This window comes from Mercenaria mercenaria, chromosome 3 (assembly GCF_021730395.1).
Source record: "Mercenaria mercenaria strain notata chromosome 3, MADL_Memer_1, whole genome shotgun sequence".
Classification (NCBI taxonomy): domain Eukaryota; kingdom Metazoa; phylum Mollusca; class Bivalvia; order Venerida; family Veneridae; genus Mercenaria; species Mercenaria mercenaria.
Genome location: NC_069363.1, coordinates 71,770,448 through 71,794,520, shown reverse-complemented (window position 1 = coordinate 71,794,520; position 24,073 = coordinate 71,770,448). Strand labels below are relative to the sequence as shown.

Genomic DNA, 24,073 nt, shown 5'->3' with positions numbered 1-24,073 from the left:
TTTTCCCTATATAAGTCTATGTAAACCATATGACCCCCAGGGTGGGGCCATATTTGACCCTAGGGGTATAATTTGAATAATCTTAGTTGAAGACCACTAGATGATGTCACATACAAAATATCAAAGCCCTAGGCCCTGTAGTTTTGGACAAGAGGTTTTTCAAAGTTTTTCCCTATACAAGTCTATATAAATCATGTGACCCCCAGGGCGGGGCCATATTTGACCCCAGAGAAATAATTTGAATCATCTTGGTAGAGGACCACTAGATAATGCTTCATACCAAATATCAAAGCCCTAGGCTCTGTGGTTTTGGACAAGAAGGTTTTCAAAGTTTTTCCCTATATAAATCTATGTAAATTATAGAAATAAACAAAGGGCCATAACTCACTCATAAATTATTGAACCAGTCTGATTTTCAGGGGGACACAACTAGGGTACCAATACATCATTCTGACAAAGTTTGGTCAAAATCCCCCCAGTAGTTTCTGAGGAGATGCGATAACGAGAAATTGTTAACGGACGGACGGACGGACGGAATGACGGACGGACGGACCACGGACGCAGAGTGATTTTAATAGCCCACCATCTGATGATGGTGGGCTAAAAACAAAGTCTAATTACTCTGCAGAATATTTTTCTGAAAGAACCCAACATGCACCATGCACAACATGTGTGAAATTTCATTCAATTGTGTGCATGGGTTCAGGAGGTAAGGTGCGCACAAGATTGCATATACAGACTCCATGTATAGTAACAAAAAATAAAGACCCATAACTCTACAATTTCTTTTTCTGAAAGAACCTAACATGCCCCATGCACAACTAGGATTGGTACTGATCACTTGTGTGAAGTTTCATTAAATTGTGTGCAATGGTTCGGGAGATTAGGCATGCACAAGATTGCATATGCAGATTCTATGTATATAAATTGTGTCAAGGGGATGTCCAAGATTTTATTGAGGGTAACATTCTGACCAAGTTTCATTAAGATTGGGTCAAAATTGTGACCTCTAGAGTGTTAACAAGCTTTTCCTTTGATTTGACCTGGTGACCTAGTTTTTGACCCCAGATGACCCAATATCAAACTCGTCCAAGATTTTATTGAGGGTAACATTCTGACCAAGTTTCATTAAGATTGGGTCAAAATTGTGACCTCTAGAGTGTTAACAGTCAAATTGTTGACGACGGACGACGGACACAGGGCGATCACTTGGGGTTATCTGGTAAATATAATTAAACAGTCTAGGAAATATGATCTGATAATTTTTGAAGTATTTTTCCTATATAACTCATATATCAAGTGACCCCTGGGGCGGGGCCTCCTTTCACCTCAGGGGCATAATTCGAACAATCTTGTTAGAGATCAACCAGGCAATGATATATACAAAATATCAAAGGCATAGGCCTTGAACTTTCAGAAAAAAAGATTTTTAAAGTTTTTCCTATATAAGTCTATGTAAAACTTGGGACCCCCAGGGAAGGGCCTCTTGCACCCCAGGGGCATAATTTGAACAATTTTGGTAGTAGGCCACTTGGCAATGCAACATACCAAATATCAAAAGCATAGGCCCTGCAGTTTCAGGCAAGAAGATTTTAAAGTTTTTCCTATGTAAGTCTATGTAAAACTTGGGACCCCCTGGGTGGGGACTCTTTTTAACTCAGGGGCATAATTTGAGTACTCTTAGTAGAGGACTACTAGGCAATTCAACATACCAAATATCAAAAGCCTATGCCTTGCAATTTCAGACAAGAAGTTTTTCCTATATATGTCAATTATATGTCTATGTAAAACTAGGGACTCCCATGGCAGGGCCTCTTTTCACCCCAAGGTAATGATTTGAATAATCTTGGTAATGAACCACAAGGCAATGCTACATACCAAATATCAAAAGCCTAGGTCTTGCCATTTCAGACAAGAAGATTTTTAAAGCTTTTTCCTATACAAGTCTATATAAACCATGTGACCCCCCTGGGCGGGGCCATATTTCACCCTAGGGGGATCATTTGAACAATCTTGGTAGAGCCCCACTATCAATGCTACATACCAAATATCAAAGCCCTTAGCCCGTGCAGAAATTATTCCCAGGTAAAAGAATTTCCTGGGAATTTCATGGAAAATCTTTCTATCCTGGTATGAAAATCCTGGTATTCAAGAAAAGCTAGAATCCTGGGATTTTTAGGACCTAGGACCAGGATAAAACCAAGAAAATACCAGGAATTTAATGTTGCAATAAAAATAACAGGGAGACCTAGGAATTTAACATAATAAATACCAGGAAAACCAGGAGGAGCTAGGAATTCTTTTTTCAGCTTCGTAAGTTACACACAAAAAGTCAAATTCCTGGTATCCTGGTACCTGGGAAAAGTAGTCTTCATACAATTCCCAGTAAAGTCCTGGTAGCCAGGAATTGCGGCAGAAAAAGTTTTAAGTCAAAACAATGGGAAAAGTTTTTTAAATTCATTAATTCATTACTTTCCTCTTTTTTTTACAGGTACAGGTATTCAAATAAATTGAAATAAAACAAGAAATCTAAATTAAAAAAAAAATCACTTCTTATAGTTTACAAAAAACACAAGTTTCTAAATTAATTAAATATAGTGATCATTTTAATATAATTGCCTCTTTTCTTTATTATTGAACATCTCAAACAATAGCACAAAAACAAGTATATAAGTAAAACATTAAGTTTCATTAGGGTTAAATGTCAAATAGTCAAAGAAAGGTACTATTCTGTAGTCTGTTGCATCACCATAACATGATTAATCTATAGCTTGACTGATTCACAGTCATTAGATATCTAAGGGTCAATAAAATATTCTGCTGTTCAGTTGATAGAGAGAGATAACTGATACCAGATGGTATCCTTATATTTGAAACCTCATCAAGATAAGAACCAATGAAAATGAAGATGCAATGTTTGGCTGCCGAAGCTCAAAAAGTAGTCCCAATTTTTTTCTGTTTCTTTTACTATTACAATCATCTATGCAAATAAAATCAGTAAATACATGAACAAATCCCCCTTTTACTGTACATACAGATATTATTAGCACTCTAAATGATCAATTCAGAACTTAAGTATACCAAAGGAAATTGCCCATGAATATGAAAATTTGAATGAACTGTAAACAGGAAATTCTTTCTTGGAGGAAAACAAAATGGAGATAAACTTTGTTGCTAGAAATTTTAAAATGGCTATTAAACAGACATTAGGTAAGTCTCTTATACTAATTTATTTCAAAAAGTAATTTAATTCAGAACACAACAAGATTAGATCAAAGGCCTGAAGGGCCTGAGAGTCGGCTAATGATTGATGTACTGGTAGTATAGTCTACCAGTTTCAGTTTGTTTTTAGTTTCTTTTTTTCCCCAACAGAACAGAGATTTTGTTACAATAGATGAAATGGACATTCAATCGATGCCTAGTAAAACTTTGATTGCCATTATACAAGTATTTAAACCCAATATATTTCTCTAAAATTGAAGAGTGGTTCGCAAAAAAAACAAGAGGGCCAAGATGGCCCTAGGTCGCTCACCTAAGAAACACTCCATAACAGTGTAAAACATGTTTGACCTAGTGATTTCATGGAAACAAATATTCTGACCAATTTTCATTAAGATTGGACCAAAAAATTGGTCTCTTGCGATAAAACAAGCATTTTCTTATATATGACCTAGTTTTTGACCCTAGATGACCCATGTTCAAACTCGACCTAGATTTTATCAAGGCAATCATTCTGACCAAAATTCATGAAGATCAACTGAAAAATACAGCCTCTATCACATACAGAAGTTTTTTCTTTGATTTGACCAAGTGACCTAGTTTTTGACCTCAGATGACCCATATTCAAATTCGACCTAGATTTCATTTAGGCAATCAACCTGACCAAATTTCATAAATATCAACTGAAAAAAACAGTCTCTATCGCATACACAAGATTTTTTTTTAATTTGACCTAGTGACCTAGTTTTTGACCTCAGATAACCCATATTCAAAACCGACCTAGTTTTCATCAAGGCAATCACTCTGACCAAATTTCATGAAGATCAATTGAAAAATACATCCTCTATTGCATACACAATGTTTTTCTTCGATTTGACCTAGTGACCTAGTTTTTGATCCCAGATGACCCATTTTCGAAATCAGCCTAGATTTTATCAAGGTAATCATTCTGGCTAAATTTCATGAAGATCAGTTGAAAAATACAGCCTCTATTGCATACACAAGGTTTTTCTTTGATTTGACCTAGTGACCTAGTTTTTGACCCCAGATGACCCATTTTCGAACTTGGGGTTAATTTCATCAAGGCAATCATTCTGACCAAAATTCATGAAGATCAATTGAAAAATACAGCCTCTATCGCATACACAAGGTTTTTACGTGATATGACCTAGTGACCTAGTTTTTGAACCCAGATGACCCATTTTCGAACTCGGCCTAGATTTCATCAAAATAATCATTCTGACCAAAATTCATGAAGATCAATTGAAAAATACCACCTCTATCGCATACACAAGGTTTTTCTTTGATTTGACCTAGTGACCTAGTTTTTGACCCGAGATGACCCATTTTCGAACTCGGCCTAGATTTCATCAAGGCAATCATTCTGACCAAAATTCATGAAGATCAATTGAAAAATACAGCCTCTATCGCATACACAAGGTTTTTCTTTGATTTGACCTAGTGACCTAGTTTTTGATCCAAGATGACCCATTTTCGAACTCGGCCTAGATTTCATCAAGGTTATCATTCTGACTAATATTCATGAAGAAAAATTGAAAAATACAGCCTCTATCGCATACACAAGGTTTTTTTTTTTGATTTGACCTAGTGACCTAGTTTTTGACCCGAGATGACCCATTTTCGAACTCGGCCTAGATTTCATCAAGGTTATCATTCTGACCAATATTCATGAAGATTAATTGAAAAATACCACCTCTATCGCATACACAAGGTTTTTCTTTGATTTGACCTAGTGACCTAGTTTTTGACCCGAGATGACCCATTTTCGAACTCAGCTTAGATTTCATCAAGGTTATCATTCTGACCAATATTCATGAAGATTAAATGAAAAATACAGCCTCTATCGCATACACAAGGTTTTTCTTTGATTTGACCTAGTGACCTAGTTTTTGACCCGAGATGACCCATTTTCGAACTCGGCCTAGATTTCATCAAGGTTATCATTCTGACCAATATTCATGAAGATTAATTGAAAAATACAGCCTCTATCGCATACACAAGCTAAATGTTGACAGACGACGGACGACAGACGACAGACGACAGACGACAGACGACAGACGACGGACGACGGACGCCGGACATTGAGCGATCAGAAAAACTCACCTGAGCATTGCTCAGGTGAGCTAAAAATGTTGAAAGTACAAACTACAGTTTGACAGCTGACACTAAGATACTGCCCATGACTATATATATTTTTCCAGTAAACATTTGCCTCCGGCATACCAAAACAGGCAATTATCGGCTGGTATATGTTCGCACATGATAAAATTTGAATATGACAATTTATATATTGAAATTTTATAGCACGGATTGCCACATACAATTTGTAACGGATGGACGAAAGAACTGTTCAGATATTTCACGGATAACTGGCCTGGCGATAACCGTGTCATACATTAGGTATTGTTCAATCATATTACAAGTGATGTGAATTTAAAGTATACTTAAAGATATGTAAATGTTGCTGAGTGTCAATATATAGTGTCATGAATGTTTACACTGACAGGAAAACTGCGCATTCGAAACTAAGGGAAGTTACTCGGACTAGCTACCAATTTCGAAAAAGAAAACCGATATTAATAAATGCAGTTCTGTTTTAGTTAAAACCATCATTTATTCTATTTCAGACCTGTTAACCCCTTCAAAACCATGTCAGTAGTCCCCAAGTCCATGTACTTTCAATTATCCATTTTGATTCATGTAGACAGATAAATATTTTAGCCATTTTTACATGGTCGGTAGCAAGGTGGATGTGGTGAGGGGTGTTCCTTTGAATTGCAGTCAGATTTTGAAATGGGCATTGTGGCAGGTGGTAAAAGGGCAAATGTATCAAACTGTAAAGTGGCAATATTGGGGTGGGGGGGGGGGGGGGGGGGGGGAGGAGGATACCTGCAAGTAGAGTTTGGGGTATCACCACAAGAAAATTTTGAAAATGTACACCCTTGATATTTACCCAAAATATTATATTCGGATACGATTACACTTTTCTTAATACCGCCAAAATCTCCAGTTTCAACAATATGTTTTACAAATTGTGATGATACGAAGACAGTTTAGCAGCAATTGGCAGTATCTGACATTGAAGTTTACGGTGAAATTACCTCTTATTTAAATCATTTCATAAAAAAGTTGTTTCGTTTCGTCAAAGCAGTCTAACATAGACGATCTACTTTCGATTTCGAAAACTACAAGAAAATACAATTTAATGTTTCGCCGATTGTTTATTTCTCGAAAAATAAGAAATAAAATCATTTTTAAAATCAGTAGTAATTAAACAAACCAGTAAAAGCTTCTTCTCCCGATAATTTATCCGCTTACTGACTGCAAAATTCAACCCATATGTGTCATCATGAATGGGTGACGGTTTCATTTTTTTTCGACCTGAATCGTAAGCAACTTATCCGAACCAGTCAAAATTCCAGAAAGGTTACGATTTAGAACGAAGTTGTATGTAGACGTTTGCATTCTTGCCACTCGTGATTTTGCATCATTTTTATCTGGCCGATTTTCGTAGTATTTTTTCGGTAAACCGAAGTCTGTAGAAGCGTTGTTATATAAACAGGTCACGTGTGTTCGCCTACAAGTGCCCAGAATGTAGTTAGGATTCATCCGCGAAGTCTCGCGGAAGAATTAACGTACTGCACATATCTTATTCGGGTCATTTAAAATGAAGCTGTCATAATTTAATTTCATCGATGTGGTAAACTCTTTGATAAGAGACATTCCAATGCTTTCTGAGGTACCCGACTCAATAAAATACTAGCAGTATGTTCTGGAACTATATTTTGTCTTTCGCTGGATGTTACGCAAGCTTGGTAAGCCTGCGCAATTCATGAAATGCACAGCGCAAGAAATTTGTTATTTGCGCAATGATTTTAAAGATTATTTTTTGAAACGGACAGGGTAACAAATGGATAATTTGGCTAATAAGTTAATATGCAGTTTTTATTTGAATTTGTGAACATCATATTTGCTATTTTGTGACAAAAGAGCATAAAATTAGTCACCATAATCATATGCGCAAATGTATTACCAAATCCCGCAGAATCGCTATCCGTGTTTATGCTTATTGAGTTACCGCGGAAGAAAATACGAGGCTTTATTCGAGTATTGCACAATTACACTTCATAAATTTGACAGATTACATCTTATATTGGTCATAGCAAATGGGATTGACATAACTGAACTTCATCCGATCAATGAACTCTTTGAAATTAAAGACAATCTAACGGAACTACATCAATTCTCTGTGTTGTGAGGCCATTTAATGTGAATTAGAAATCGGGCGATAGCAAGGACTCGTCAAACGCTTTCAGCGTTTAGCCGACTCAAAAATATTAGATGGAAACAGGAACTTTATCAATCACAGAGATTTTCACCTGATTACAGGTATTTTTTTGTCAGGAATTTACTAACATTAATGCCTTTAAGCAGCAATATATTTATATCTTTTAGAAATTTAATGGTTTCTTTTTCTTGTAGAATTTTTAGGTAATTAGTGTTGTGATTGCTATATATATATGGCTTTACAAGACTGTCCAAACACTTAGTCACAAAAATATTTTTCAGAAAAAATGTGTTTATCAGAAGTATGTCCTTAGAAACTCACATGCATGAATCATGATCTGTGACCACACTGCAGCATAGATTGGGATCACAGAGAGATATCATCAAACAGATCACATATATGTTTCAATATGGTAAATATTTTAACAAAAACTGCAATTAGTGTTAAATTGGATAATCACTGTGTACTTTTGATATTCAATTATTTCCCTTTTTGCATTTCCATGTGAAAGCTATTGGAATATGATATCCAAGATATATAAATGATACAATACTGTCTGCTATCTTGCATTCAAGCTAGAACACCTGAAATTGATCAACCTAAATTTCTTTGGGACAATGGTATTGCTGCATGCTTATAAGACTGTCAAATCTTGAAAGCAAGAGCAAAGACCCAAGCCCTCAGATTGTATTTTTTACAACACTGCCATGGTGTCAATCAATTTGGGTGATTTTCCAGTTTTAGTAGCTATGTACTCTGGCAAATGATAAAGTTGACAGAATCTTATGGAACAATTAAATACAGACTGAAATTGACTTATGTGATAACAGTTAATATAGATAATCTTTTATTGTTTAAATTATTTTTATATTAATGATAAGTGATTTATGATTGTTATTTACATGTATTTATGTTATCATCATTTTCCTTTGATTTGACGTGGCAACCTCAAGTTTCTGATCCCACCGAACTCAGATTTGAACTTGACCTAAAGATCATCAAGATCAACATTCTGACCAAGTTTCATTAAGACACGGTCATGAATGTGGCCTCTAGAGTGTTAACTAGCTTTTCCTTTGATTTGACCTGCAGACCTAGTTTTTGACCCCACCTGACCAAGACTTGTACATGGCCTAAAGATCTTCAAGATCAACACTGTGACTATGTTTCATGAAGATACAGTCATAAAATAATATCAAATCAAAATAATTTGAACAATCTTGGTAGAGGGTCACACAAGGACCATTTGTCTAAAATTATTTTACAACAGGGTCATAATGACCCTGAATCGCTCACCTGAGTAATATGAGCCACCATGTTTAAAATGGCAAACTGATGCTAAAATATTAGAAAGTAGGTCAGTAGGTCATATTCATGGTCACTGAAAGTCAGTTTTAAGGTATTAGGTCACTAATAGCAATGTTTACAAAATGACCTTTGCTTGGTATATTCTGAAAGGTAACCGTGTTTTGCACTATTTTGCAAATTTTAAACAACTTTTACCGTACCGTTTTTAAATTTTTTTGAATAACTTATGGTATCTCCTCAAGCTCAAGTAGAGACAAATTTCAAAGTGATAGCAACTATACAAAACGTTTGCAGAGAACTCATTTTACCATTAATTTCAACAGAAGAAACATCAAACTATTGGTAAACAATTATAAAACACAATATAAAAATGTCAATATCATTTTTTCTATGGTGCCTTAAGTAAATGGATTTAATAAGACAGAATCCATACTTCGACATTGAAAAAATAAGGTCGAATGATGTGTTTCTATTTTGAATTTTGCTTACTCCATTTAAAAATAACCTTAGGGAAGACTCAAAACCTACCTAAATTTCTTCCACAATATATAATCTAAGAATGAAAGCAAAATAGAGAACTTTCACCGTGCGTAACTCAATATTTTTAAAGATTTGTAACTCTACCCCTTCTGTTTAAGTAGTAAATTCTCTTTGAACACCAAGAAATTGCATATATGATTAATCTTTTCTCCATTTTTGTACAAAACATCAATAAGTCTTGAAAGAAGTAAAAACATACTAGTAAAAAAGGAAAATAAGGAAAAAAAATTTGGTCCCAGTAGGGCTTGAACCTACGCCCCCCTAAGCATTGCAGTAAAAGTAGGGTTTTAGTAGGAATTGAATACTCTTCAAAAAGGAGGTTCTTTATTAGTGATCTAATACCTTAAGACCGGTGTGCAAAACTGTACATGTCATCCAAATTTCAAGGCTGTATCTTAAAAAACAAGAAAGTAGGTCAGTAGGTCAAGGTCAGTCAGGTGACCCCTAATCACTTGGGGTCATCAGGTAATTATAATTAAACCATCTAGAAAATATAATCTGATAATATTTGAAGTATTCATTCTTATATAAGTCATATAACAAGTGACCCCTGGGGCGGGGCCTCTTTTCACCCAAGGGGAGTAATTTGAACAATCTTGTTTGACATCCACTAGGCAATGCTACATACCAAATATCAAAGTCCTAGGCCTTGAACTTTCAGACAAGAAGATTTTTTTCCCCTATATAAGTCTATGTTAAATTTGGGAGCCCCAGGGCCGGGCCTCTTTTCACCCAAGGGGCATAATTTGAACAATTTTGGTAGAGGACTAAAAGGCAATGCAACATACCAAATATCAAAAGCACAGGCCTTGCAGTTTCAGGCAAGAAGATTTTTCCTATATAAGTCTATGTAAAACTTGAGACCCCCACAGGGCAGGGCCTCTTTTCATCCCAGGGTTTAACTTGAACAATTTTAGTAGAGGACCTCAAGGCAATGCTACACACCAAATATCAAAGGCCCAGGTCTTCAGGTTTTATACAAGATTTTTTAAGTTTTTTCCTATATGTCTATGTAAAACTTGGGAACCCCGGGCGGGGCCTTTTTCACCCCAGAGGCATAATTTGAAAAATCTTCATAGAGGACCATTAGATGATGTCACATGCCCAATATCAAGGCTCGTGTACACCTTGCGGTTTTGGACAAGAAGATTTTTAAAGTTTTTCCTTTCGGTTGCCATGGCAACCAAAGATCTGCATGGAATTCAATTCTTTGAACAATTTTGAAAGGGGACCACCCGAAGATCATTCCTGAGAAGTTTGATGTAATTCTGTCCAGTGGTTTTCAAGAAGAAGATCTTTAGAAAATGTTGACGGACGGACGACGGACAACTGTCGACACACGATGGACATTGAGCGGTCACAAAAGCTCACCATGAGCTTTTGGCTCAAGTGAGCTAAAAATCCGGCCAGCAGTTTCACACAAGAAGATTTTTTTAATTTCCACTATATACATATAGGGAAAAGTGACCACTCCCCCCGGGCAGCCATGTTTTTTGACAAATCAGTATCAATCCTGGTAGAGGGTGACATAAGGACCATTTGTGTGAAATTATTTCTAAAAAATCAGACCGTCGGTTTAGGAGGAGGTGTCGTTTGAAGACTTTTCTATATTTAGCTCTGGCAGCTCCTATGTGCAACCAAGCAGAACCATTTGAACAATTTTGGTAGAGAACCATCCAAGGAACATCCATGCCAAGTTTCATCAAAATCCATTCAGTGGTATTGGAGGAGATGTCGTTTAAACACAACTGTTGACGACGACGGAAGACTTGACGGACGGACGCACGACGGACACAGCGTGATCACAATAACTCACCATGAGCACTTTGTGTTCAGGTGAGCTAAAAAGACTGCTCCATTCTTATCAAAGTTATGGCCTGGACAAGCTCTAAAATGACCTCTGACCCCTAACTGTGACCTCTGAGATAGGATCCTGGGGTTTGCACAGGACACTTCGTCTCATTGAGTTATACATTCATACTTAATATAAACAAAATTCCTCAATGCATGTCAAAGTTATGAGCCGGACAAGATCTGACATGACCTTTGACCTCCAACTGTGACCTCGACCTTTGAGATTGGAACCTGTGGTCTGCACATGGCACTCTGTCTCACTGAGGTTAATATTCATGCCAAATATAAAAAAGATTGCTCCATGCATGTTATGGTCCAGACAAATAAATCCGGACAGACACACACACGCACATACACCGAACAGCTATTTGGATGACTATGTCATCGCTTCCATAAGCAGGCTTGACAAAAAATCAATGTCTGTGGAAAAATCATACCTCATCATATTCATCATCCTCAACCCGTTCTTTGTATTCAACAACTTCATCTCTTTCCATATAGCCACCACCAAATCCTGTTCGCTGTTCCTGCTTCCCATATTTTGGAGTATTACACATGTTACATGTCATACGTCTTGCCCAGTTTACATTTCCACATCTAAATAAAAAAACAGTTTGGTACAGGGTCACGCACAGAAAGTATCCGTGAAATTATTTTGAAAATGTGCCAGTAATTTCACAAGACCGGTCACAAAACAGACCCTGTTCATGCCATGTTAACATTTGACTGCTAAGTGTGACCTTGACCTTTGGGTCTGAAAGTTGTGCATGACACATCGTCTTATTATGACTTACATTTGTCCAAGTGATACTAAAATTTCTTCATGGATGGGAGAGTTATGGACTGGACAGGAAAAAAGCCCTGTTGACCTTTGACCTCCAATTGTGACCTTGACCTTTGAGCTAGGGGTCCGAGTTTTGCGCATAACACGTCGTCTCATCATCGGGAACATTTGTGCCAAGTAATATCAAAATCCCTTCATGGATGACAGTTATTGACCGGACACGAAATTGCGGACGGACGGAATGACTGAGAAGTGCATTCCTATAGTCCCTGAAACTGGTTTTCAACCAGTAGGGGACTAATAACCTGAAATTCTAAGTAAAAGGGGGCATAATTCATGAAATATTGGTGGAAGAGTTACAGTCCCTGTATAATTATGATACTATTCTAAGTTTGAATTAAATCCGTTTGGTAATAACAGAGAAAAAGTGAAAGTGCATCAAAACTTTAAAGTGACTATTCCACACATTGTGAATTGTAATTTTTGAATTGTAATTTTTAAAGTAATTTATCACCACTGTTTCATATATTTACATGAAACACAATGGTTGACCAGTTTATAGTTTTCAGAATTATGGGAACATTTGAATTTTTGCAGTTTTTCTCATGTACTTTTATAAACTGTTACAACGCTTTATTTTGTAAACACTGATAAATATAGAACGAGAAGCAACAGTAATTTTGGACGCTATCATCACGTGGGCAGCAAATCAAAAGTGCGTATGTAGTTTGATGGGTCAATGTATATACTCATCTACAAATTAGGGAAGTCAGCATGATTTACTTTGCCTTATTTAGGCAATAACCACTATTTATCGTACCGAATAACACTACCTAAATAACGGACCATTCCATTATTAAAAGTACACAAACATCTCTCGCCGCAAAACCAAACTATAGGCAGTGCACAGTATTGTGTCGTTTAGAAGTGAAAACAAAACAATAACATAAAATTAAGTCAAAACACTAAGTTTACGATTTAGTCAGTTATTCCTTGTTGGCCAAGCAATTACCGTATTTCTATTTTACCTTTTCCTCGGGAGTTCGATCCCCATTTTTTTTAATTTGCATTACATACTTTGTGTAAGTTTGTTTTTCTCTGGTTTCTAATCTATTGTTTTGTTTCTTATTTTCGTATAAAATTGGTAGTATCTATAAATCAATAAATACTAAAATTATGGCCGGGCAATGCTTTTATTAAAGTGAAGTGTAAGATTGTTATAAAACTTATAACACTAACTCATACAGGTTTAAAAATATCACAGGAAAGCTAAAAAACATTAGATCATATTAAAGGTGGAGTGTATTTAGACATAATTACGTGTCAATTGCAACATATTATTTTAGTGAACTTGTTAGAACCAGATTCACTAACTCGTTTTACCTTCATTGAATTGTATTGAAGAAAAAAAACTAAAAGACGCTTTTGTAAAACAGCGCATTATTATCTCCCCCAATGCATAGTCGTATATGCAAGAAGTCAATAGGGGACAAGAGCGAAAGTCAAATAGACACTGATGGTTGGCTGCAATAGGGATCACCTACTTGGCATGTCCAATCATCCCACTAAGTTTCATCATTCTGGGTCTAGTGGTTCTCAAGTTATGAACTGGATACGGTTGTCCATCTTCAGGCCCCTGTGACCTTGACCTTAACAGCGTGACCCAAAAATCAATAGGGGTCATTTACTCTGCATGTACAATCATACTATTAAGTTTCAACATTCTTGGTCAATTGGTTCTAAAGTTATTGATTGGAAAGAGTTTTCTACGTTCAGCCCCCTGTAGCCTTGACCTTTGATGGAGTGACCCAAAAAAACAAAAAGGGTCAGCTACTCTGTAATTCCTATCTCCCTATGAAGTTTGAAGATTCTAGGTCAAATGGTTCTCAAGTTATAAACCGGATATGGATTTTCCATTTTCTATCCACTGCGACCTTGACCTTTAATAGAGTGACCACAAAATCATTAGGGGTCATCTACTCTGCATGTCCGATCATCCTATGAAGTTTCAACATTCTGAGTCATGTGGTTCTCAAGTTACTGACCGGAAATTGTTTTCCATGTTCAGACCCCTGTGACCTTGACCTTTGATCAAGTGACCCCAAAATTAACAGGGGTCATCTACTCTGCATGTCCAATCATCCTATAAACTTTCAACATTCTGGGTCAAGTAGTTCTCGAGTTACCGGAAATGGTTTTCCATGTTCAGACCCCTGTGACCTTGACCTTTAATAGAGTGATCCTAAAATCAATAGGGGTCATCTCCTCTGCACGACCAATCATCCTATGAAGTTTCAACATTCTGGGTCAGGTGGTTCTCAAGTTACTGACCTGAAAAGGTTTTCCATGTTCAGGCCCCTGTGACCTTGACCTTTACGGAGTGAACCCAAAATCAATAGGGGTCATCTACTCTGCATGTCAAGTTTCATAAAGACTGGGTCACAACTGTCAGTCAGGGGTGTAACTGTTTCAAGTTATCACAGTTTATAACCCATTTGAGTTATTGCTTATACTTTCATAACTTGTTTCAGTTATCATAAAATATTACAAAGCCCTCCTGTGCCAATTCCTCATTTTGAATGAGACTAATCCAATTACTTCCTGAATCCTTGAACTTTTATCTTTCCAGCTATGCAGTAAATTTTTTTAGGCAAGGCTGATAAATTTTTACGCAAAAGTTTTAAAGCTATAAAACTCTTAACATCCTATTATGACCAGACTAAAAGAGAATTTGATTAACCACAGTTTGCTACTAATTTCACTTTAGGCCATTATAAATTAATTGCTAGATTTTCATCCAATTTTTTTCTTAAATGGGGGCGGGGGGTGACATTTTATTTTTTATTTTTTATTTTTCTTAGCCAACTCTTTTATGATTGAATATGTATCTATACTCTTTATATCTTGCTATAGGGGCTGTACAGCTCAATTATTTTGATTTAAAAAGCACAAAATTTTAATCATGTGTTAAGGAGGTAGGTTACCTTGTTACAAGGGTAAATCCAAGTTAGTTTAACCGCAGCATTTGTTTGTATTTTGTGTAATATGAAGTTTTACCTGCTACAATCTCAATTTCGTTTGTCTCTGTCCCTTCAAATTCAATTTTTATCTAGGTTTGAAGAACATGACCCTCTAAAGGTATTTCATATTGAAAGAAGAAGGAAAATACGGATATTTAACACTTTTCAGTGTATTTTAGTTTCATTGATATCCATAGAAGTCTGCATAATTGATAATTTTACTAGTATGCACGTTAGCTTTCTAATATAAGCTTTAAATGCATATGTCGCGGGGCTCGTGTTTCTCTCATTTTTAAACAACTATGTATAAAAATAGGGGTTTTCGACGGCTTAAATGGCATTCTGTTAATGACTAACATGGAATATTTGGGAAATATTATAAGCAAAATACCATGCACTTTACATGGTACCCTATTTTTCTTAAAGTTTACAGTAACCATGGCAACAGAGATGTTTAAAATAGCTTATATCTTGCTTTTTGTCATAATTTCTTATAAAAAAATATTGAATAAGATTATCTTTCTTGTTAATGTAGCTTTAAAACATATTATTTCTAACGTAAGTTATATTTTCTTGTTATTTGCATTGATTCAAACAAATTTCACAGCTTAGAATACATACGGCAGTACCCCTCGCCTGGCATTTTTCATGGAAAAATCGTTCAGCATGCTGATATTATTCTAATGGATATTGTTGAAATGAAAATAAAAAGCCGAAGCTGTGTTTCTTAAATAGACCAGTGTCAACGCTTTTGAATTTTACATTTAGATACATAGGTCACGGGCTTCGTTTCCATGGTAACATCAATTAAATTTAAGGAACCACATTTTTCTACTGAAATTTGAACAATTTTAGATCTTAGTTTTAATATATAAGTAACAAATTATCAACGGAACCTAAATAGGTATTACAAATCAAACTGCTAGATTTTTTATTTGAAAATGATCGTTACAAGTAACCTTTCATACAACTATATTCCAAATAACATTGGTTAGGCCATTATAAATTAATTGCTAGATTTTCATCCAAATTTTTTCTTAAATGTGGGCGGGGGGTGACATTTTATTTTTTATTTTTTATTTTTCTTAGCCAACGCTTCTATGATTGAATATGTATCTATACTCTTTATATCTTGCTATAGGGGCTGTACAGATCGATTATTTTGATTTAAAAGGCACAAATCATGTGTTTAGTGTACATGTTTGTCACATTTGGATACTTAGCTGGTAGATTCAAGGCCTTCTTAGATGCCAACGTAAGAATGGTAAAAGCGTCCGTTTTGGCACTTTTCTCAAGAGTTTGCACTGGGCTCATTGTCATTTATCACAAATTATATATACGGTCCAAGAAATGAAACCACATCTGAAAGTCTAGTCGATAGGTTACACTCCGTTTGGTCATGTTTACTTCCGCCAGAAAAAGCATGGATGCGACTGTTGAAATCTTCGTCTGGAACAGACGTCTTTCTATCTAATTTTCCCGATAAAAAATCAATGAATAGATCAAGCAACATACTGTCGTCGCTAAACTGGCAGGCATACTAATCTTTTAAAACTTTCTGAGCTTTTAAGGCCTGAACAATTACGAAAACCATTGTTATTTTTTTCCAGTTCCCAGCTCCAGCTGTTTTTGTTTACTATTACACCGCCGGATATTATTGGTAAGTATAAACGCCGTACTGGACCGGTACTCTTAGAGATACGAAACTCAGTTGAACATTTTCGTTTGTTTTTAGGTTCAATAAAATTTAGGGGGCGGGGGGTTAGAAGAGGGGGCGGGCGGGGATGAAAATCTGGTAATTATTTTATTGTCGCCTTACCATCATCCATTTTCTTACAATCCGCATAACGCTTCAATATAACTACATAAAAGAAGCAAAATATTGATGATTATTCAGAGCAAAAGATTAATAACAAATATTTCAGCAAATATTTGTTATTTGAAGATAGTTAAAGTAAAGAAAATGCACAGAATTACGTACTTTCAAGATAAAAGCTATTAATTTTGCACGGTAACTGACACGTAACGTCATGACGTCAATGACGTCATTTTAAGGCAACATTGTTTTGAAGCGTTTCTGCGGCAATCGATTCATTATTTCTGCATTATTAAACCATAAAGTATCAGATCGAAGGCAGGTTCATGATTTGTTTTCAGGAGAATGAATATACAAACACATTTAATTTGTTGTAAATGTCGTCGTAAATCGTCACGTTAGCTTCCGGTTGGACATGCGCACATACAAATATGAAGGTAACCTACCTCCTTAAGTGTACATGTTTGTCACACTTGGATACTTAGCTGGTAGATTCAAGGCCTTCTTAGATGCCAACATAAGAATGGTAAAAGCATCCGTTTTGGCACTTTTCTCAGCGTCTGCACTGGGCTCATTGTCATTTATCACAAATTATATATACGGTCCAAGAAATGAAACCACATCTGAAAGTCTAGGCGATAGGTTACACTCCGTTTTATCATGTTTACTTTCTCCAGAAAAAGCACACATACGACTGTTGAAATCTTCGTCTGCAACAGACTTCTTTCTATCTAATTTTCCCGATAAAAAATAGTTGAATAGATCAAGCAACGTACTGTCGTCGCTAAACTGGCAGGCATACTAATCTTTTAAAACTTTCTGGCCTTTTAAGGCCTGAACAATTATGAAAACCATTGTTATTTTTGCCGATTCCCAGCCCCAGCTGTTTTTGTTTACTATTACACCGCCGGATATTATTGGTAAGTATAAATGCCATACTGGACCGGTACTCTTAGAGATACGGAACTCAGTTGAACATTTTCATTTTGTTTCAATAAAATTTAGGGGGCGGGGGGTAAGAAGAGGGGGAGGGCGGGGATGAAAATCTAGTAATTATTTTATTGTCGCCTTAAAGGTCACTTTGTGAGAACAGAAAAAAGACTTTTTTTGAATAACTTACCTGATTTAACTATATTTTATAACTAAAACAGGTTATAAAATGCTTGAACAAGAGGGCCATGATGGCCCTATATCGCTCACCTGTTATCATTGCACTTGAGGACAAGAAGGTCCTCAGAAAAAATAGTCCAAAGGACAGGAAAAACAAAGGGAAGAAATTTAACCAAAAAGAAAAAAAAATTCTTACAAGGTATAGATATGTCAAAATACACCTAAAAATCGGAGGTACCATCCATGTTGTACCACAGAAAAATGGTCTCGGTTTTTCCCTACGGCCAATAATAAAAAAGTTACTAAAAATAAGCTATTTATAGTAACATAAAAGGGAAGTAATTAAAAAAAATAAATATTGTAAGAGAAACAAAAGAAGGGTCTGCCAAATAAATCTATTGACATAAATGAAATTTCAGATCAGTATCTTCATTAGTAACGGAGATATACCCATTTTAATTTGAAATAAAAGGTGGTAATTTGACATAAAATCAGTCCATAGTTATCTACCCTGATTGTCTCAGTCCAACTAATAGCAATAATGAAATTTCAAATAAGTCCTATAAGTACTTACTGATATAAATCCATTTTGATTACAATCAGGGGAGGTAATCAGATATAAAATAACTCTGGAACCTACGATTGGATCTGATTTGTCATGGAATCAAAAATTTATTGTTGTTGAAGATATTTTGGAAGTTTGTATCAAATAAAACTATAAATGAAGTCTCTATATGGCTGCAAAAGCCAAAATAGCCAATTTTGGACCTTTAAGGGGCCATAACTCTGGAACCCATGACGGAATCTGGCCAGCTGAAGAAAGGAAGCAAGATCTTGTGGTGATACAAGTTGTGTGCAAGTTTGGTTAAAATCAAATCATAAATGAAGCTGCTATTGTGCAGACAAGGTCAAAACAACTAATTCTGGCCCTTTCAGGGGCCATAACTCTGAAACCCATTATGGGATCTGGCCGGTTCAGAAAAGGAACCGAGATCTTATGGTGACACAAGTTTTGTGCAAGTCTGATTAAATTCAAATCATAAAAGAAGCTGCTATTTTGCAGACAAGGTCATAATAGCTAATTCTGGCCCTTTCAGGGGCCATCACTCTGGAACTAATAAAGGAATCTGGCCAGTTCAAGAAAGGAATCAAGATCTTATGCTGATACAAGTTGTGTGCAAGTTTGGTTAAAATCAAATCATAAATGAAGCTGCTATAGTGCAGACAAGGTCAAAATAGCTAATTCTGGCCCTTTCAGGGGCCATAACTCTGGAACCCATAATGGAATCTGGCCAGTTCAAGAAATGAACCAAGATCTTATGGTGATACAAGTTGTGTGCCAGTTTGGTAAGAATCAAATCATAAACTAGAAAATGCTTTTGTAAACAAGAGGGCCAAGATGGCCCTAGGTCGCTCACCTAAGAAACACTCCATAACAGTGTAAAACATGTTTGACCTAGTGATTTCATGGAAACAAATATTCTGACCAATTTTCATTAAGATTGGACCAAAAATTTGGTCTCTTCCGATAAAACAAGCATTTTCTTAGATATGACCTAGTTTTTGACCCTAGATGACCCATGTTCAAACTCGACCTAGATTTTATCAAGGCAATCATTCTGACCAAAATTCATGAAGATCAACTGAAAAATACAGCCTCTATCACATACAGAAGTTTTTTCTTTGATTTAACCAAGTGACCTAGTTTTTGACCTCAGATGACCCATATTCAAATTCGACCTAGATTTCATTAAGGCAATCAACCTGACCAAATTTCATAAATATCAACTGAAAAAAACAGTCTCTATCGCATACACAAGATTTTTCTTTAATTTGACCTAGTGACCTAGTTTTTTACCTCAGATAACCCATATTCAAAACCGACCTAGTTTTCATCAAGGCAATCACTCTGATCAAATTTCATGAAGATCAATTGAAAAATACATCCTCTATTGCATACACAATGTTTTTCTTCGATTTGACCTAGTGACCTTGTTTTTGACCCCAGATGACCCATTTTCGAAATCAGCCTAGATTTTATCAAGGTAATCATTCTGGCTAAATTTCATGAAGATCAGTTGAAAAATACAGCCTCTATTGCATACAAAAAGTTTTTCTTTGATTTGACCTAGTGACCTAGTTTTTGACCCCAGATGACCCATTTTCGAACTCGGCCTAGATTTCATCAAGGCAATCATTCTGACCAAAATTCATGAAGATCAATTGAAAAATACAGCCTCTATCGCATACACAAGGTTTTTACGTGATATGACCTAGTGACCTAGTTTTTGACCCCAGATGACCCATTTTTCAACTCGGCCTAGATTTCATAAAGGTAATCATTCTGACCAAAATTCATGAAGATCAATTGAAAAATACCGCCTCTATCGCATACACAAGGTTTTTCTTTGATTTGTCCTAGTGACCTAGTTTTTGACCCGAGATGACCCATTTTCGAACTCGGCCTAGATTTCATCAAGGCAATCATTCTGACCAAAATTTATGAAGATCAATTGAAAAATACAGCCTCTATCACATACACAAGGTTTTTCTTTGATTTGACCTAGTGACCTAGTTTTTGACCCGAGATGACCCATTTTCGAACTCGGCCTAGATTTCATCAAGGTTATCATTCTGACAAATATTCATGAAGAAGAATTGAAAAATACAGCCTCTATCGCATACACAAGGTTTTTCTTTGATTTGACCTAGTGACCTAGTTTTTGACCCGAGATGACCCATTTTCGAACTCGGCCTAGATTTCATCAAGGTTATCATTCTGACAAATATTCATGAAGATTAACTGAAAAATACCACCTCTATCGCATACACAAGGTTTTTCTTTGATTTGACCTAGTGACCTAGTTTTTGACCCGAGATGACCCATTTTCGAACTCGGCCTAGATTTCATCAAAGTTATCATTCTGACCAATATTCATAAAGATTAAATGAAAAATACAGTCTCTATCGCATACACAAGGTTTTTCTTTGATTTGACCTAGTGACCTAGTTTTTGACCCGAGATGACCCATTTTCGAACTCGGCCTAGGATTCATAAAGGTAATCATTCTGACCAAAATTCATGAAGATCAATTGAAAAATACCGCCTCTATCGCATACACAAGGTTTTTTCTTTGATTTGACCTAGTGACCTAGTTTTTGACCCGAGATGACCCATTTTCGAACTCGGCCTAGATTTCATCAAGGCAATCATTCTGACCAAAATTCATGAAGATCAATTGAAAAATACAGCCTCTATCGCATACACAAGGTTTTTCTTTGATTTGACCTAGTGACCTAGTTTTTGACCCGAGATGACCCATTTTCGAACTCGGCCTAGATTTCATCAAAGTTATCATTCTGACCAATATTCATAAAGATTAAATGAAAAATACAGTCTCTATCGCATACACAAGGTTTTTCTTTGATTTGACCTAGTGACCTAGTTTTTGACCCGAGATGATTCATTTTCGAACTCGGCCTAGATTTCATCAAGGTTATCATTCTGACCAATATTCATGAAGATTAATTGAAAAATACAGCCTCTATCGCATACACAAGCTAAATGTTGACAGACAACGGACGACAGACGACAGACGACGGACGACGGACATTGAGCGATCAGAAAAACTCACCTGAGCATTGCTCAGGTGAGCTAAAAAGCGCATGTCTCCCTCAATGCAAAGTCCTATAGGCAAGAAGTCAATAGGGGTCAGGAGCGGAAGTCAAAGAGACACTGATGGTTGGCTGCAATAGGGATCATCTACTTGGCATGTCCAGTCATCCTGCTAAATTTCAACACTCGTGGCCTAGTGGTTCTCAAGTCACTGTTCAGGCTCCTGTGACCCTGACCTTTGATCAAGTGACCTCAAAATAAATAGGGGTCATGTACTCTGCATGTCCAATCATCCTATTAAGTTTCAACATTGTAGGTCAAGTGGTTCTCAAGTTATTTCCAAAAAATGATTTTACATGAACAGGCCACTGTGACCTTGACCTTTAATAGACTGACCCCAAAATCAATAGGGGTTATCTACTCTGCATGTTCAATCATCCCATGAAGTTTCAACATTCTGGGTCAAGTGGTTCTCAAGTTATTGATCGGAACTGGTTATCAATGTTCAGGCCCCTGTGACCTTGACCTTTAACGGAGTGACCCCAAAAACAATAAGGGTCATTTACTCTGCATGAACAATCATCCTATGAAATTTCAATATTCTGGGTCGAGAGGTTCTCAAGTTATTGATTGGAAATGGTTTTCCATGTTCAGGCCCCTGTGGCCTTGACTTTCAACAGAGTGACCCTAAAATCGTTAGGGTTCATCTACTCTGCATGACCAATCATCCTACGAAGTTTCATCATTCTGGGTCAAGTGGTTCTCAAGTAACTGACCGGAAATGGTTTTCAATGTGCGGGCCCCTGTGACCTTGACCTTTCACAGAGTGACCCCAAAATCATTAGGGGTCATCTACTCTTTATGACCAACCATCCTATTAAGTTTCAACATTCTGGGTCAAGTGGTTCTCAAGTTACTGACCGGAAATGGTTTTCAATGTTCAGGCCCCTGTGACCTTGACCTTTAATGGAGTGACCCCAAAATCAATAGAGGTCATCTACTTTGCATGTACAATCATCCTATGAAGTTTCAACATTCTGGGTCAAGTGGTTCTCTAGTTATTGATCGGAAATGGTTTTCAATGTTCAGGCCCCTGTGACCTTGACCTTTGACGGAGTAATCCCATAATCAATAAGAGTAATCTACTCTTTATGACCAATCATCCTATCAAGTTTCAACATTCTGGGTCAGGTGGTTCTCTAGTTATTGATTGGAAATGGTTTTCAATGTTCAGGCCCGTGACCTTGACCTTTGACGGAGTGACCCCAAAATCAATAGGGGTCATTTACTCTTCATGACCAATCATCCTATGAAGTTTCAACATTCTGGGTCAAGTGGTTCTCTAGTTATTGATCGGAAATGGTTTTCAATGTTCAGGCCCCTGTGACCTTGAACTTTGACGGTGTGACCCCAAAATCAATAGGGGTCATCTACTCTTCATGACCAATCATCCTATGAAGTTTCAACATTCTGAGTCAAGTGGTTCTCTAGTTATTGATCGGAAATGGTTTTCAATGTTCAGGCCCCTGTGACCTTGACCTTTGATGGAGTGACCCCAAAAACAATAGGGGTCGTCTACTCCAGCAGCCCTACAACCCTATGAAGTTTGAAGGTTCTAGGTCAAATGGTTCTCCAGTTATTGCTCAGAAATGAAGTGTGATGTACGGACGGACGGACGGACGGACGGACAGGGCAAAAACAATATGTCTCCTGGGGGAGACATAATAAAGCTGATATTGTGCAGACAAGGTCAAAAAAGCTAATTCTGGCCTTTTCAGGGGCCATAACTCTGGAACCCATAATGGGATCTGGCCAGTTCAAGAAAGGAACCGTGATCTTATGGTGATACAAGTTGTGTGCAAGTTTGGTTAAAATAAAATCATAAATGAAACCACTATCGTGCAGACAAGAAATTGTTGACGCATGGACTGACGACGGACGAAGGGTGATCACAAAAGCTCACCTTGTCACTATGGGGGTATAATAAAAAGCCTAACCCCCTTTCTCTTGTTATTAACTGTCAAAGAATTAAATATTAACATGTTATATCTTACGTTTTACACTGCCAGTCATCAGCACTGAAAAGACCTTTGCTTTTCTCTGCTAGGTTTTTTCCAATCTCTGTTCCTCCTTTCTTGTAAACTATGCCTTCCTTTCGGTCTGAAAGATAATCTTAGCATTTAGTCAAATAAAAAACAACAAGAGGGGCATGATGACTCTATATTGCTGACTTGTTAATCTTGGCCTTGGAATCATCAAGATAAACATTCTGACCAAGTTTCATGAAGATAGGGTTATAAACTAGAGATGCTTTTAAGAAAAGCGCATGTCTCCCACAACTGCCCCTATGAAAAATGTTAGTTTCTCTAGATGTTTTAGACGAGTGGATCCAATTAGATGGTCTGGATGAGTATAGTTCAAGGGCCATAAATCAAAAGTGCCTGGGCGGATTTGGCTAGTTATCGAACCTGGGTAAGGTCTTATGGCCAAACACATT

General features: G+C 36.7%; 1 protein-coding gene across 2 annotated transcripts in view; it reads right to left on the bottom strand.

Moving 5' to 3' along the window:
- The window catches only part of LOC123524437 (zinc finger Ran-binding domain-containing protein 2-like), a 95,743-nt gene that overhangs the window by 29,879 nt on the left and 41,791 nt on the right, over positions 1-24,073 (bottom strand). For both annotated transcript variants that reach the window (XR_008370389.1, XM_045302642.2), the window contains exons 3-4: positions 23,631-23,736; positions 11,668-11,827 (exon numbers count right to left, since the gene is read on the bottom strand). Coding sequence is in view for 1 of the 2 variants with exons in the window: in XM_045302642.2 (XP_045158577.2) it covers positions 11,668-11,827; positions 23,631-23,736 (266 nt within the window). In the remaining variant the exon portion in view is untranslated. The remainder of the gene's footprint in view (positions 1-11,667; positions 11,828-23,630; positions 23,737-24,073) is intronic.